General features: G+C 42.0%; 1 protein-coding gene across 1 annotated transcript; it reads left to right on the plus strand.

The window, feature by feature from the left end:
• The first annotated feature begins 387 nt into the window (after positions 1–387).
• LOC311145883 (putative G-protein coupled receptor 146) lies at positions 388–17043 on the plus strand. The gene is made up of 2 exons (XM_084182242.1): positions 388–629; positions 13576–17043. The coding sequence occupies exon 2, from the start codon at positions 13619–13621 to the stop codon at positions 14624–14626; it is 1008 nt and encodes a 335-aa protein (XP_084038368.1). The 5' UTR covers positions 388–629; positions 13576–13618; the 3' UTR covers positions 14627–17043.
• Positions 17044–17445: the final 402 nt, after the last annotated feature.

Below are 17445 nucleotides of genomic sequence, written 5' to 3' on the forward strand. Positions count from 1 at the left end.
GAGTAATAGGGAATACATTTTCACAATTACAGTGAATAGTAGGCTATTACTGATTGAGAGAGACAAAAACACAGAACACTGATAACGGCAAACCTAAAGTAAAACCGAATTTCCTACCACCTTTTCTGCATATGACAGCATACATTACTGGCCTAAAACTCCCTCCTTGTGACTTGGTGTTTTTTCGCATGTAGAAGCGGGGTATGTTGTTGAGAGTCCCGGTCCCCCCCCCCCGTCCCCCCCCCTGACCTGCTTCGTCCAATGAGTGCGTCGAGGACCAGTCGGGCCTCATCGACCAAACGAAGGAGACGGTGGGGGAGGGTCACGTGTGTATACACTGTAGGGTTCAGGACCACTCAATTCGTAGTAAGTTGTCAACGTCCTCCCCTTTCGATAACAAGCTTCGTCAGACTAGAAACTGTATTGCTAAATGCTGCAGTAGCCTAAGTAACTACGCAAAAAGTAATAGATCTAACTATACCGTTTTTGTATTTTTTTTTCGAATAGAAAAGGATACGACGTTTGTTGCAAGTCAACACCAAATGTAACTACAGAGAAATGTCAGTGGAAGTACAGCAAAACCCGATGCCTCCGTAGACTTGTCGACGTGCCAAATCTTTACTTTTCTGGTGAGTTTTCCAAAAATGTTTGTATCCTTTTTCAGCAGACTGCATATTGAGTTTCACACACACATATTTCCTATATATGTTCGGACGAAAGCATTGCCTTTACGGTTGAATTTGGCTGTAGAATTAATAGGTAGGCTATGATAAAATATAGCGTGTGTTTGAATGTAGTGGTCAACAATAGCCTCGCAGACGTTATTGCTGATTTATCGACTATAGATGACAGTTATACTCGCTTAGATCTCAATGGTCCGAAGCACCCATAAGAAATCGGCGCCGAATAGGAAACAAGCAAATGGATACAACGTATCCGCGTGTCCAGATTCTGTAACCGATATAATGATACATTGCTTTTAGTTTAGCAGGATGTATTGCATAAGACAGTTCAATAAGTTACGAAAAAGTAATCGTTTAACAGCTTTAAGAAACATACACACACAGCTGACTTTTAAATAATGTGTCTAAAATACATAATATAATTCATACCTACATACATGTGTTCATATAACATTTGATTTGATAGCCAACATTTAATGGACTGATTAGCAGTGATCACAGAACTCAGAAGCATTGATGTGCTTTAATGTTTCTGGAAACACTTGCACAAATAGGTTTGGTAAATTTACTAAATACCCTATTACCAGCAATCTAATTAATACATAGGTAGGTTATGTCAACAACATTGATTTGAAGGATGATATAACTTACAAACATATGGACATTTTACATTAACCTACCATTAAAGTCAGACTGGTCTCATAGACTAGACAGACTGTAACATAGTAAACGTAAATCCTGGACACTCAAATTAGTATGATACACTACATGACCAAAAATATGTGGACACCTGCTCGTCGAACATCTCATTCCAAAATAATGGGCATTAATATGGAGTTGGTCCCCCCTTTGCTTCTATAACAGCCTCCACTCTTCTGGGAAGGCTTTCCACTAGGTGTTGGAACATTGCTACGGGGACTTGCTTCCATTCAGCCACAAGAGCATTAGTGAAGTCGTGCACTGTTGTTGGGCGGTGTTCCAATTCATCCCAAAGGTGTTTGATGGGGTTGAGGTCAGGGTTCTGTGCAGGCCAGTCAAGTTCTTCCAAACCGATCTCAACAAACCATTTCTGTATGGATCTCGCTTTGTGCACGGGGGCATTGTCATGCTGAAACAGGAAAGGGCCTTCCCCAAACTGTTGCCACAAAGTTGGAAGCACAGAATCGCTTAGAATGTCATTGTATGCTGTAGCGTTAAGATTTCCCTTTACTGGAATTAAGGGGCCTAGCCTGAACCATGAAAAACAGCCCCATACCACTATTCCTCCTCCACCAAACTTTCCAGTTGGCATTATGCATTGGGGCAGGTAGCGTTCTCCTGGCATTCGCCAAACCCAGATTCATCCGTCGGACTGCCAGACGGTGAAGCGTGATTCATGACTCCAGAGAACACATTTACACAGCTCCAGAGTCCAATGGCGGCGAGCTTTACACCACTCCAGCCGGCGCTTGGTATTGCGCATGGCGATATTAGGCTTGTGTGTGGCTCTGCTAAATGACTAAAATGTAAATGTACTCGGCCATGGAAACCCATTTCATGAAGCTCCCGACGAACAGTTATTTTGCTCACGTTGCTTCCAGAGGCAGTTTGGAACTCGGTGTTGAGTGTTTCAACTGAGGACAGATGATTTTTACGTGCTACGCGCTGCAGCACTCCCTGGTCCTGTTCTGTGAGCTTGTGTGGTCTACCACTTCACGGCTGAGCCGTTGTTGCCCCTAGATGTTTCCACTTCACAATAACAGCACTTACAGTTGACCGGGCAGAAATATAACGAACTGACTTGTGAAAGGTGCCAAGTTGAAAGTTACTAAGCTCTTCAGTAAGGCCTTTCTTCTGTCTATGGAGATGCATTGCTGTGTGCTCGATTTTATACACCTGTCAGCAATGGGTGTGGCTGAAATAGCCGAATCCAGTAATTTGAAGGGTGTCCACATAATTTTGTATATATAGTGTATGTTACATTTGGTATGGTTACATAAGCTACAAGGTTACTCAAGGCAAAAAAACAAAAAGAGGGTGATTGGTCGGGATGGATGGGTAGGCATATAACATGAACGTCTAGCAACACAAAGGTTCCGTGTTCGAATCTCATCACGGATAACTTTAGCATTTGAGCTATTTCGCAACTTTGCAACTACTTACTACTTTTTAGCTACTTTGCAACTACTTAGCATGTTAGCTAACCCTTCCCCTAACCCTAACCTTAAATCTTTTAGCTAACCTTTCCCCTAACCCTTTTACCTAACTCCTAACCCTAACCCCTAACCCTAACCCCTAGTGTTAGCAAATGTTAGCTTTAGCAACCTAGCCATCGTTAGCCACAACAAATTAGAATTCGTAACATATCATACGTTTTGTTAATTCTGAACATGTTGTACATTTAGCAAAATTCATTACATATTGTACAAATTGCAATTCTTAACATATTGTACGAATTGATTTGTGTGTATTGGGTATATGTTGCGAAATTGTTCGATATTACTTGTTAGATATTACTGCACTGTCGGAGCTAGAAGCACAAGCATTTCACTACACCCGCAATAACATCTGCTAAAGACGTGTATGTGACAAATCAAATTTGATTTGATTTGAATTCCAATTTGTAACATATCATACGAAATGGATGATGGGCATCCACAAATGTATACATACCATACGAAACGTAACATATATTAAATGGAGTATCTCGGATTTCCTTACAGAATAATACGAAATGCTCTGAAACCATGTTGTTAAAGTCCACCTGTGACTTGGCATGGCAATAATGTGTAATTATGGGCCTATTGCATCAAGGGCAATTCCACGTAACGGAATTACGTTCAGACTCAGATTTTTCACTTTCAAATGTATGCCAAACAAAAACAATTGATTTCAAAGTTTAACAAACCATACAAATATATGCACAAGGACTACTTTGAACAATTTACACAGTAAATTGAACAAAAACACATTTACTGAAAGAACTGTACAGGTGCAAAGTTTGGTAACAGAATTATGGTAAAATCTCCCTCAGTTTTTAATGCGACCACGTTTTCCCAAAACTCTGTTAAATATCTGCGCCGAATTAAGATTAAAAGATGCAGAAAGAATGGGGTGTCAGCTATGACAAGACACCTTGAGTTTGAAAAAAATCTGTTTTGGTTATTGAACTACAGTAAGTGCTGTGAATTTACACCCTGTAACAGAATTGCAGTAACGTAATTACAACATGGGTACCTGATCTGTACTATACAGAAATGCATAATTATGGATATGAATGTCATTATCTTCATGGTGATGCCGCTCCTACAGACATCGGACATTTCTTACATACTCTTACTGTACTGTGCTGTGCTGTCCAAACTTGTGAAACATAGACGTCTGTGGGGGCTCATAGGTAGGAGTCAGTAAGAGCCGGGAGAGGTAACATTAACTGGGGAGAGAGAGAAGAGGGAGGGACTCTCCAGACTGTTTTCACACTCGCTTTGACTACCAGACAACAGAAAGAGAAAGAAAACAGTATGAGCTGAACGTAACAGTATGCCAGTGGGAGGGAGGACAGTAGCAGGTGACCCAACTGTGGTTTGTGACTACTATGATTTCCCATTGTAGCAAATTCAATTGCAGTAATTCTGTTACAGATTTTTCATCATTCTGTTACCGATTTGGTGATAGAATTACAAGTTTAAATCAATAAAAATGAATATCAGTAAAAAAACGAATTGATAGGTCTACCATTACTTGTTGTGCAAACTTTCGTTATCCTCCCTCATGAGGGAGAGACATTTAAAAAAAATCTTAAAGTTATGTGGGGTTTTGGTAACGGAATTACAATGCACAAGGCAATGTTTCTTAAACTTACAGAAGGCAAATAATTTACCCAAAACTAAATATAAGTGTTGATATTATTTGTCAGAGGTCTTTACTTCAATATTAATGTGTTTTGATGTATTTCTAATACCTTTTAAGACTGTTTCTGGTAGATGTTTTCTAAGACCTCTTTTCCATCTGTTTGACCAGCAATCAAAGGCATTACTTATGCCTAATTTTTAAGATGGAAAATGGTTGAAAACTGTATCTATGCCTTCATTTCCCCCCAAAATAGACTCTTAGCTTTCATTTGACACCCAATTTGATATGCTCCTATGAACTTCTCATGCGTCCTTTTACATGGAAATGACCTCAAGTACATCATGGGAAACTATAGCTACCTGTTGCACAGGTGACGTGATGTTCAAGAAGACTGACAGGCCATGCTGTCACAGATTACTTTGGTTTTAGAAATGTAGTTGCACTGCAACCAACGACACACTTTCCTGTCAAACATACTTTTTTCAGGGTGTATTTACATAAGTCATTTGGGAAGGGAATTTTGGCTGTCCTTTTGCATCCCTTGATATAGTAGCCTACTGATATGTAACTTCCATATTACTCAATTTACTGATATCATCATGTTGTTGTTACTTAATTGGTAACTAATAGATGAAATTGTGTTTATGCTGTAGATACACTTGTTACTAGTTAATAGTCTGTGGTGGTTAATTACAGTGTTATAACATAATTTTGGAGAATATTCACAGATCCGTATTATTTCCTCCCTATTCTGGATTAAAACCGCTATTTAAAGCCCCCATGCAGTCTTTTTAATTGCATTTTTAAATCATCACTGTATGTCTAATAAATCACTGTGCGTGTTTATTTCATTTTTTTCTTCATTTAATTCCCTAAGCCTCCTTTTTCCATTGAAATGCTCAGTCTGATCTTGTGGGCGTGTTGATACAAATGTAAATATATTTACATACACAGCCCTGATTGGCGGATAGGATCTTCTAGACCAGGGGTGTCAGTCATTCTGCCGAGTTTTTTTCTCTCCTTTCAATTAAGCCCTAGACAACCAGGTGAGAGGAGTTCCTTACTAATTAGTGACCTTAATTCATCAATCAAGTACAAGGGAGGGGCGAAAACCTGCAGACACTCGGCCCTCCATGGAATGAGTTTGACACGTGTGGTCCAGACTCTAGAGCCTTCAAACTCAACCCCATTGTTCCCCTTTAATCAGGCACTGATTTAGACCTGGGACACCAGGTGTGTGTAATTCATTTTCAGTTAGAACAGAAAAACAGCAGGCTCTGGACCTCATAGGGTAAAAGTTGAATACCCCTGCTCTAGAGCCTTTCCCGCTTACCCCTTCAAAGTAGGAGGATACATATGCAAATAAAAGATGACTGGTCATTGGTCAGAATAATCGGATCCGATTGTGATGTCATACTGTGGGCCAAAAACTCCATCCCACCTGAATAGGCTGAAATTCTAGGTGGTTTTTGTTTGTTTTTTAGCTCTTACAATAAAAGGGCATTTTCATAATTTTAGAGTGTTATTTCGACCTCATAATGTGGAAATATCATTGAACTGAGACTTTTGTTGGTGGCCTCTATACCTTCAGCATGGTGTCCCTATAGGAAGCCACCATGGCTGTAGCACCACAGGACAAACCAACTTCACTTAATTGCAAGCTCCACAGCATCAAAAGAGTTATCTTAACATGTCCTCTGTGTTTGTTGTGGAGGAGTAACTGTAACTGAGGACTACACATCTTTATCATCAAGTGTGATAGTAGCCTAATGTTGTTCCAGCTGATCAGTCTTTAGGGACACTCATCCTCCTCTGAAGGCCATGAAACAAGTGGTCCCCGGAAGTTCTACAGCCCTACAGCATCTCAAAGATCAGCATATTGTATTATTTTGTCATGCTGTTAATGAAGAAAAACTCTGGAATGCCAATATGGAACAGAAGTTCATGAGTTTACATGAATCCATGCTTCCTTAGTAGCAGTATTCCCCTATATGAGAACTAGGGGAAGCACTCAGGTGGGTTTTTCCAAGTGTGTAGCTGACAACCTCTCTCTACTGGATTACATAAGAGACATATTATCACATTTTCCCATTTCGACGTCAACATTGTCTTCCTTCAATCACTTCACTCAGAGTGCCGTCCTAACTGGTTTTTATGCAAGATTTTGTAAATAATTTTCAAGCGGTCAGAGGTCACACTTTTAGACTGAGGTTGATCACTGTTCTTTATCTCCCCTAGTCTCTTGTCTAGGCTGTATACACAGACTGGCTGAGATTAAGGACCGGCTGGACTATAAATAGAAAGCACAGAGGGGAGGTGAGGTGAGGTGAGGTGAAGAATAGTGTGGAATAAAGTCAGTAGATTAGAGTGTGTCAAACTCTATTTACCGCAATAGTGTAAATAAGCTTGGTTTTGTGCACTGAACTAATGAGAGAAGCCACGTGCCACATGACATACAAAACCAGAATGCATAGTTTTGCTCATAGTTTTGCTGTGACTGTGTAACAAAGTCACGGTACGGCAATGAATTATAATGAGTGAAAATGCACCAGGTTTGACACTGTTGAGCATTATGGTATATAACAAACCCTAAGCCTGCGGCACACCAGAGCGGGCACCTTAACACAAATCACACGCCGCTCCCCTCATTTGTTATGCAGCTCTGAGGGAATAGAAAGCAGGTGAGAATATCAAATGGAGCTATTTATGAGAGCTGAAGGACTTTCACAGGTGGAATTATTCATGAAACAGTAATGTATTCTGAAATGTTATTGTGTGTTCCCTCCTAGCCTCTCCTCTAACAAAGTGCAAAGAGAACAATCGGTGTAAAACCAGATGTGATGCCAATGTTATGCTGTTTGGGAGAATAGATATATTTTTGAGCAGATGAAATTGCTTGTATGGTATGAAATGAGCTTGTATGAAATGTTGGCCTAATCTAATTGTGGTTAGATTCAGAGTTGATTGAATGCTCTGTTGTTAGTTTGCACAACATCTGAAAGTAAGTCTCCAAATGTGCAGTATGATCTTTCCAAAAAGCTGCTCTTGCTCTTGCTATCAAACACGATTACAGACATGTATGTGCTATCATTTGATGTCCTTCAGGCGATTCTAAGAAATAGCTGTACATTCCAGCGGGGATATGAGGGGTGTGAGCCAATCACAGCGCGTCACACTATATCAAAAACCCAGAGATGTCAAGTCCATCTGTATCCCTGAACACCCAGTGGAGAAACAGGACCTGCCAAAGCAGAGTTTCTCCTATTCTACTTCTGGGAATATTAAATTAACAATGTTGAACCTTGAAGATAGAGTGAAAAGAGCAGATTGCCTTGGATCAGGTCAGGTGTAATATTATCTTGGTGTTCCCAAACTAAATGTGCTGTAGTCAACTTCTATGGTTACAGCATACAATATTGGACCAGGCTAGTGTAATACCAGGGTCATGGTAGGGTTTCGTGACATACTGTTGACCGAAGGCTTCTTACAATTCAACCAGGTGTCCTGTGAATGACATTTTCCCATCTCAACCAGGTGCCCTTTATAATGATGAAAGTGCCTATGGAATGCCCTGTTGTGTTGATGTGCCTGTTACTGTAAGTGAAGCGTCAGCGGTGTAGCTCACTGTTTTCACACCATGTTTTGTCATGGTCTCTTGAGAGAGAAAAGGGGCTGGAAAACCAGTGAATGAAAAGAGCTTTACAGAGAACCACTGCAGTCTATTCCAACACGAAGAGTGTACTGGAATACAAAATAAATTAGTTGTGTTTTTATGTTCAGTGTGGGTAATTAAGAGGGGACGACAGAGCGACATAAAAGGCTATTACGTCTCAAGCACACCATGTGCTGTGCCTTTGATTGTTCACACACACTTCCACAGCCAATTAGGCTGCTGTGTTCATTATTAACACACTGTCCAAGGTCTCTCTGGGAGGACACACACAGCCAGCACTGCTGGCTCATGAATATAGAGACATTAAACACTGGACTGTTTATTTTATACTGTTTTTCACACTGTATTGTATTGTATTCTTCACATTGCTCTTTCTAATAAATCTACTACTGTACAGTGCAGTTTTGTTACACCGTTTATACACACCGCGTATTTATATGCTGGATTCTTGTTTATATACTGGATTATAAACTGGGTGGTCGAACCCTGAATGCTGATAGGCTGACAGCCGTGGTATATCAGACCTTATACCACAGGTATGACAAAACATTTATTTTTACTGATCTAATTACGTTGGTAACCAGTTTATAATAGCAATAAGGCACCTCGGGTTTGTGGTATATAGCCAATATACCACAGCTAAGGGCTGTATCCAGGCACTCCACGTTGCGTTTTGCATAAGGAAAGCCCTTAGCCGTGGTATATTGGCCACATACCACACCCCCTTGTGCCGTATTGCTTAATTATACACTGAGTGTACAAAGCATTAGGAACACCTGCTCTTTCCATGAAATAGACTGACCAGGTGAATCCAGGTGAACGCTATGATCCCTTATTGATTGTGTATGTGTGCCATTGGCAAGACACCGGTTTGAGTGTGTCAAGAACTGCAACGCTGCTGTTTTTTTTCATGCTCAACAGTTTCCCATGTGTATCAAGAACGGTCCACCACCCAAAGGACATCCAGCCAACTTGACACAACTGTGGGAAGTAGTGGGGGGTGGACTCAGTATTAGGAAGGTGTTCTTAATGTTTTGTACACTCAGTGTATACTGGATTCTTATTAATATACTGGATTCTATGTTAGCATTTCGCTGCACCCACTATAACATCTGCTAAACTGTGTACGCATCCAATAAACTTTGATTTGATTTGAGGAGAGACATACTGTAACTAGGGGGTTGAGAGCTCAATATACACACCTGTTCTTCCTGTTCAGTACAGCAGGGTCTTATTCCCAGAGACAGCCCAGGATCTGCCTTACCCACAGGGCCAAAACACGTTACACATGCCTTTGCCTTTTAGTCTTAGTGAGCCCCTCCCCCCACCCCTTTCAACTCAAGCAGAAAACGAGTCACCTGGTGGTTTTTACAAGGGGCAGTGGCAGCCCCATTTCACCTGTCTCTGGGAAGGGAAAGCGTCTGGGAGTTTTTGAAAGGGTAACCGTACACCGCACGCCCCTCCATGCAGGGTACTCTCCTTACAGCCAGCTGGAGAGGTGTGGAGGAGCACACAGGAACACTGTGTGTGTGTGTGTCAAATCAAATTGTATTTGTTACATGCGCCGACTACAACCGGTGTAGACTTTACCGTGAAATGCTTATTTACAAGCCCTTTCCCAACATTGCAGAGTTAAAAAGTTGGAAAAGATTAGGGAAAATAAATAAATGAAAATAGTAACACAATAAAATAGCAATAACGATACTGTATGCAAGGAATACCGGTACTGAGTCAATGTGCAGGGAAACAAGGTACAGTGAAGGAAAAAACGTATTTGATCGTTTTTTGTACGATTTTGTACGTTTGCCCACTGACAAAGACATGATCAGTCTATAATTTTAATGGTAGGTTTATTTGAACAGTGAGAGACAAAATAAAAAAATAAAAAATCCAGAAAAACACATGTAAAAAATGTTATAAATTGATTTGCATTTTAATGAGGGAAATAAGTATTTGACCCCTCTGCAAAACATGACTTAGTACTTGGTGGCAAAACCCTTGTTGGCAATCACAGAGGTCAGACGTTTCTTGTAGTTGGCCACCAGGTTTGCACACATCTCAGGAGGGATTTTGTCCCACTCCTCTTTGCAGATCTTCTCCAAGTCATTAAGGTTTCGAGGCTGACGTTTGGCAACTCGAACCTTCAGCTCCCTCCACAGATTTTCTTTGGGATTAAGGTCTGGAGACTGGCTAGGCTACTCCAGGACCTTAATGAGCCACTCCTTTGTTGCCTTGGCCGGTGTTTTGGGTCATTGTCATGCTGGAATACCCATCCACAACCCATTTTCAATGCCCTGGCTTAGGGAAGGAGGTTCTCACCCAAGATTTGACGGTACATTGCGCCGTCCATCGTCCCTTTGATGCGGTGAAGTTGTCCTGTCCCCTTAGCAGAAAAACACCCCCAAAGCATAATGTTTCCACCTCCATATTTGACGGTGGGAATGGTGTTCTTGGGGTCATAGGCAGCATTCCTCCTCCTCCAAACACGGCGAGTTGAGTTGATGCCAAAGAGCTCGATTTTGGTCTCATCTGACCACAACACTTTCACCCAGTTCTCCTCTGTATCATTCAGATGTTCATTGGCAAACTTCAGACGGGCCTGTATATGTGCTTTCTTGAGCAGGGGGACCTTGCAGGCGCTGCAGGATTTCAGTCCTTCACGGCGTAGTGTGTTACCAATTGTTTTCTTGGTGACTATGGTCCCAGCTGCCTTGAGATCATTGACAAGATCCTCCCGTGTAGTTCTGTGCTGATTCCTCACCGTTCTCATGATCATTGCAACTCCACGAGGTGAGATCTTGCATGGAGCCCCAGGCCGAGGGAGATTGACAGTTATTTTGTGTTTCTTCCATCTGCGAATAATCGCACCAACTGTTGTCACCTTCTCACCAAGCTGCTTGGCGATGGTCTTGTAGCCCATTCCAGCCTTGTGTAGGTCTACAATCTTGTCCCTGACATCCTTGGAGAGCTCTTAGGTCTTGGCCATGGTGGAGAGTTTGGAATCTGATAGATTGATTGCTTCTGTGGACAGGTGTCTTTTATACAGGTAACAAGCTGAGATTAGGAGCACTCCCTTTAAGAGTGTGCTCCTAATCTCAGCTCGTTACCTGTATAAAAGACACCTGGGAGCCAGAAATCTTTCTGATTGAGAGGGGGTCAAATACTTATTTCCCTCATTAAAATGCAAATCAATTTATAACATTTTTGACATGCGTTTTTCTGGATTTTTTTGTTGTTATTCTGTCTCTCACTGTTCAAATAAACCTACCATTAAAATTATAGACTGATCATGTCTTTGTCAGTGGGCAAACGTACAAAATCAGCAGGGGATCAAATACTTTTTTCCCTCACTGTAGTTGTGGTAATTTAGGTAATATGTACATGTAGGTAGGGGTAAAAGTGACTAGGCAAACAGGATAGATAATAAACAGAGGAGCAGCCGCATATGTGAAAGTGTGAGTGTGTGGCATCAGTATGCATGTGTGTGTGTTTTGTGTGTGTGAGCGTATGTAGTTTGTGTGTGTGTGTGTGTCCTCAGGCCAAAACTGAGGTTATGTAATTGAAAGGAGGAATGTTCTCTCTACTGGCAGTGGCATCTTCCCAGCCTCAGCCTCTTGCAAACAAAATCATCCGTCTGCTCTGTTTCCAAAACATTGTCTGGAAATTGTATTTTGTAGTAGTCTGACTGGTCACTAGGTAAACAATACATAATATGAGCTTCCTTACTTTGCACGAGACCGGCTTGTGCACCAGTTGATTCATCCAACCTTTTGAAATCATAAGTTGTTTTGTCTGGCGCTTTTACGAAGCATCAAACCCCACATCTCTCTTTGTGGAATCTTATCATTGATTCTATATTTTTCATTATGAACTGTCCAAGCTTGAATACAATGGTGAGAATTCTCCCCTTGTTCTTTTTCAACCTGACATAAGCTCTTTTGTTAGCGTATGCTTTCACTTCTTCCTGAGCAGAATTAATATGATCTGAGTTGGCATGTTCCAGTTCAGACTCCGCTGTTCCCCGTCCATGTGTCCAGGCGTTCTCTCTGACCTTGCCCTGAACTCCAACCTCACGCTCAGTCCACTCCACACTGACCCCTCCCTGGGCCCGCCCGGCCAGGCGCAGGGGGCCTGCATCACATTTCACAGTCTATAAATCTACCCATCACCCGCAACATCCCGCAAACTCCTTTGCGCTCTCTCTCACTCCCTCTCTCTCTCACACTCACACACACACACCAGAGTAGTAACCTGAACAGAAGGCTGTCATGCTTTGGAAGATGGATTGGAAGAAGTAGAAGCCAAGCGGCCTGCAGAGTGAGGCTATAGTAAAGAGGGAGGTCTTCATCTGGAGGGCCATGTGAAAGGCACAAGGGCATCTCTCCAAAGGCAGCCTGGCCCCTGCATGTGACTGTGACAGAGGACTGGGCCTGCACAGAGAATAGGGAGGGAGGGAGAAAGACAAAGAAAAGAAGAAGCAGAGAGAGCAAGGCAGTTTACAGGGGTGTCAAACAAATGCACTTTTTTATTCTTCCATTAGAACAAGGGCCTCAATTGCTCTGGCTGGAGCGGCCCTGAGCACTGCAGAAATAAATAATGTTTTTTAAGGCTGGAGCTAGCCAGTGAAATGCAATGAAGTGGAATTAATGGTGTTACCCCAGGCATAATAGCCATGCCGTGTCTGGCCTGTTTGTGTGTGTGTGAGTGGTCTTGCTTGCTTCTCTCCACAGCATAGCACTTTTAAAGAACCACAAGAATGACACCAATACATAGATAAAGTCCTACAACATGTCTCAAGGAAACACTTGAAATGAGAAAAAACAGACTATTGTTTAATTTAGTTTGTGATTTCCCACATAGAAAAATATATTTAAACAATCAACTGATTGATCTTCTTCATGATGGATTATGAGATTGTTTAAAGGAAAATGGAATCCTATTATCTCTTCATATTTTTGTTGATTTAATTGAAACAGTAGGAAGGAGAGGGGGAGACAGATAAGGGTGAAGAAATGTCAGACCGGGTGATTGAACTAGGGGATTGAACCCCGGTCTCTGAGGACAATGTTTTCTCCTCAGTCATCAGTGTTAATTGGCCCAACATCGTCCGAGTTTGGCCGGTGTAGGCCGTCATTGTAAATAAGAATTTGTTCTTAACTGACTTGCCTAGTTAAATAAAGGTAAAACAAATATATTTAAAAAATACTTGACCACACATCAGTCGTTTTCACCTCAGTCTTCAGTGTTAATACTTGACCACACATCAGCCATTTTCTCCTCAGTCAGCAGTGTTAATAATTGATCACACATCAGCACTTGTTTATGTAATGAAAAACAAGATAACTTAACTAATGTTGTTCTCCTCTCTCCATGTCTGTCTGTCTCCAGCCAAGTGAGTGCACCAGTGCAGCCCTCCCTCAGAGCCCTAGCTATGTGGAGCTGTATGGCTTACAATGAGACGGACTCCAGCTCCGAACACCGGCTCTGCCAGGACTTTGGCCTCATCCTTTCCGTCTTTTCCTTGTTCTACCTCATGGTGTGCTTCCCCATAGGGCTCTGCTACAACGCCCTGCTGGTGGTGGTCAACCTCGCCAACAAGGTGTCCATGACCATGCCAGACGTCTACTTCGTCAACATGGCCATCGCTGGCCTGGTCCTCAACCTGGTGGCCCCCGTGGAGCTGCTGGGCCCCAGCTTCACCCGCTGGCCCATGTGGGAGTACAACGACGAGGTCTACATCACCCTGCTCATCCTCTTCAACATCTCCTCCTTGGTCATCATGTACTCCACCACGCTGCTCAGCCTGGACTACTACATCGAGCGAGCGCTGCCGCGCACCTACATGTCCAGCGTGTACAACACCAAGCACGTGTGCGGCTTCATCTGGGGCGGCGCCGTACTCACCAGCTTCTCCTCGCTGCTCTTCTACGTATGCAACCACGTCTCCACCAAGATCATCGAGTGCTCCAAGATGCAGAACAAGGAGGCTGCGGACGCCATCATGATGTTCATTGGCTACGTGGTTCCGGCCGTGGCCGTGCTGTATGCTTTTGTGCTCATCCTGCGCATTAGGAAGGAGTCCACCCCGCTGGACCAGGACTCATCCCGCCTGGACCCTTCTATCCACAGGCTGCTGCTGGCCTCAGTCTGCATGCAGTTTGTTCTATGGACCCCGTACTACATGACTCTATTGGTACACACTATAGCCGGGGCGCCGGGGACCTACGGCAACAACAACAAACAGCGCCTTACAATTTACTTCTTCCTGAGGTGTCTGTCAGAGCTGCTGGCCTTCTCCAGTAGCTTCGCCATGCCTCTCATGTACAGGCAGATGAACAAGAACTTCTCCCACAAGCTGCAGCGGCTGCTAAAGAAGCTACACTGCAGGGACACATCCTGCCCTCGCGAACGCTCCACAGTGCAGCAGGTGGTGACGTGAGACAGGGCCTGGCCTTACTAACCCCCACCCTCTTACCCAGCCTGCACTTATTATCACAGACCCCACAGAGACAGCAACACATGGCCTTAGACGTCAGCTACAGGTCTATTGCTGCTACTCTGGCTGAGTCTTGACTTTAAATGAAACTAAGGAATCTTCATTGACTTTACCGAACTTGACTTTATTTGTCCAGTTCTGTAGCAAGAGGACAAACCAAGCAGAAACCACTAAGTGCATTAGCAAGCTTGTCACTTGGACACTTGGTTGTTAGATTGGGGGCGCAAAGCCGTTGTAATGCGATTTATCTTCTCCTAATACACACAGGGTGATTCACCAACACAGGCTGTAGGGGTACTGCACTGCACACCAAAACTGTGACAATGAGTTATACTATTGGAGTAACAATCATTTTTATATCTCATGTGTCAATCAGCATGTTACTACTATGCATGTAGCTGGTACTAGGTAGGAAGTGGAATGCAAACTGATTATGACCCTGTCAGACCGCCCAGGAGCCTGAGGCCATGTCTCATTTAAAGAGTTCCTATCCAGCCCCGGCCACAACACTCTGGATGTGTCTTAAATGGCACCCTATTCCCTACATAGTGCATTACATTTGATCGGAGCCCTATGTGCCCTGTTAAACAGTAGTGCACTATATAGGAAATAGGGTGCCATTATGGACACATCCTCTGTCTGTCCTCCACTGTCTTGCACCTAGAGAAAACCTTTGCATGCTCTTCACCCTCAGCAGATTACACAGTACTATACATGTACCTCGTTTCATTTCACACCCCTACGGCATTACATAGGATCATGTGAACTACCAAGAGAATTCTCCACACAGCTTCTATTCAGGATTCAGACATGGCCGACTTACCTCTTGTGTCCTAGAATGCTATCACTTAACTGCCTGCACCCAACACCCAGTCATTGTGTGGGGAACAGTTGCCTTGGCTCAGTTTATGTGATGTCTAAAAGCTGCTTAGAGGCACAGAAGTGACCTGCACAGCTACTTTGCTATCTTGCTTCCCACTAAAGAGGAAGACTGTTTATATATAAAATGTGTCCTATTTATAATTCAGCTAAATAATGAACACGTCAATCACATTTCACTCTTGTCATGTTATGATGATGTCCGTTATTGCATGTGATTATGTGATGCTATGAAGTGTTGAAGTCTTTGTTGCTAAAATGAAAAGGTCAGTTTAGTCATCTCCACTTTGAAAGAGACAATATAATTATAAGCTATAACCCGTTGTTTAAACGTGTTGCTACTTGCTACTGCTGGTGTATCCAGGCCACCTCATGATAAGTATTGACTTAATTACAAGATCAGCAAAACCATTTGAGTTTCATGCTGAGAAATCCTAAAAATGAGTCCACACCCTGTTAATCATTAGTTAAACTCTGGTCAAAGTCCTAATTTATTACAGTTGAAATGCTCTTTTTGAGCAGTAGAGCAACAAAGGGACAGACATGTCACATGTTCTGCCCTGCTACTATCAGAAACAAACAAATGACTTATGTCTAGACTTATATTGGCACATTTTAATTCCTAGGGTTGTTGAATGATGGTACAGTTCACTGAAAATGTCACAAAATGAAAAGGACTGAGGCAGGTTCTGGCTCTTGCATGGTAAACTTAGTTATCAGCAATGTTATGCTACCTTTAGATATGACCAACAACACCAGGAAATAAAGAACGGTTAGGAATAGGAACTGAAATAGGGAACAGTAAATTCTCACAATTAAACATTCTGTCCGAGATCTTAAGCACTTACAAATTTGTAACATATTGTACAAATTGGAATTTATAACATATCATACGAATTGCAAAAATATAGCAAAAACAATTCTCGGGGGGGATTCCTAACATATCATATGGCATGGATGACATAGTACACAATTGTGCACTATTTTCGGGGTCATGTTTTGGCTCGTGAGCACTAAATTATATGAAACCTTTGGAGCATGACTTTAATGTGATTCTTAGTTTTAAAATGACCGATTCCATTGCCCTTTACCTCCCCTTTATGTTGAGCCATTATAACCCACCAAAATTAGTATATATTTTTAAAGAACCAGTACTGTATGTTTATGGGAAACTTTAAAGTATGCTATTCTTTTAAATCCACCTATAAAGCAGAGATAAAATGTATTTTATTTCATGAGGTTTAGCTACACAGGTCAGGTTGAAACCAGTTTCAGATGTGATGCTTTTGTGACTGTATATACCAGTATATATGTATAATATGAAATATCTGTATATATTGTATGTTAGAGTTTTACTGGAAAAACACCATGTCCTCTCACAAATACAGTATTCTTTTCTCAAATATATTTTAGATACTCTAGCATCAGTAATCTTCTCTGTTGTCTGTTGAGTCAAAGACTGATTAAACAATAAACTAACATGGGAATTAAACAAAATGCCTGTTCTTTTAGTTTCTCTTTGTCTTGACATTCAAAATGTTCTTTGATATGCTAATGTGATTTTTTTCCAGTATCCACAGTACATTGCCATGACAAATCAATGTCAAAATAGATTGTATATTGCATTGTAGTCCATTTCTGAGGGTATGCTTGTGTCTGTAAACGATGCCAAACTTATTTTTCATTGCTGTTTGAAGCCATGGGGATAGTGCCAGCTATAGAGAGCAGAAACCACACTTATGTGTCATCTTCCAACATACTGGAATTAGGTTTGGTTGCCCATCTGCAGAGCTTGGTAAACCATAGCCATTTGTACTGTAAAAAATAGCTTGTTTGCCTGTTCTCCCATTGGCAGCTGGGTCTCTTTTTTTTCCAATCAACAC

The sequence above is a fragment of the Coregonus lavaretus genome (genome assembly GCF_964263955.1).
Source record: "Coregonus lavaretus genome assembly, chromosome: 2".
NCBI lineage: Eukaryota > Metazoa > Chordata > Actinopteri > Salmoniformes > Salmonidae > Coregonus > Coregonus lavaretus.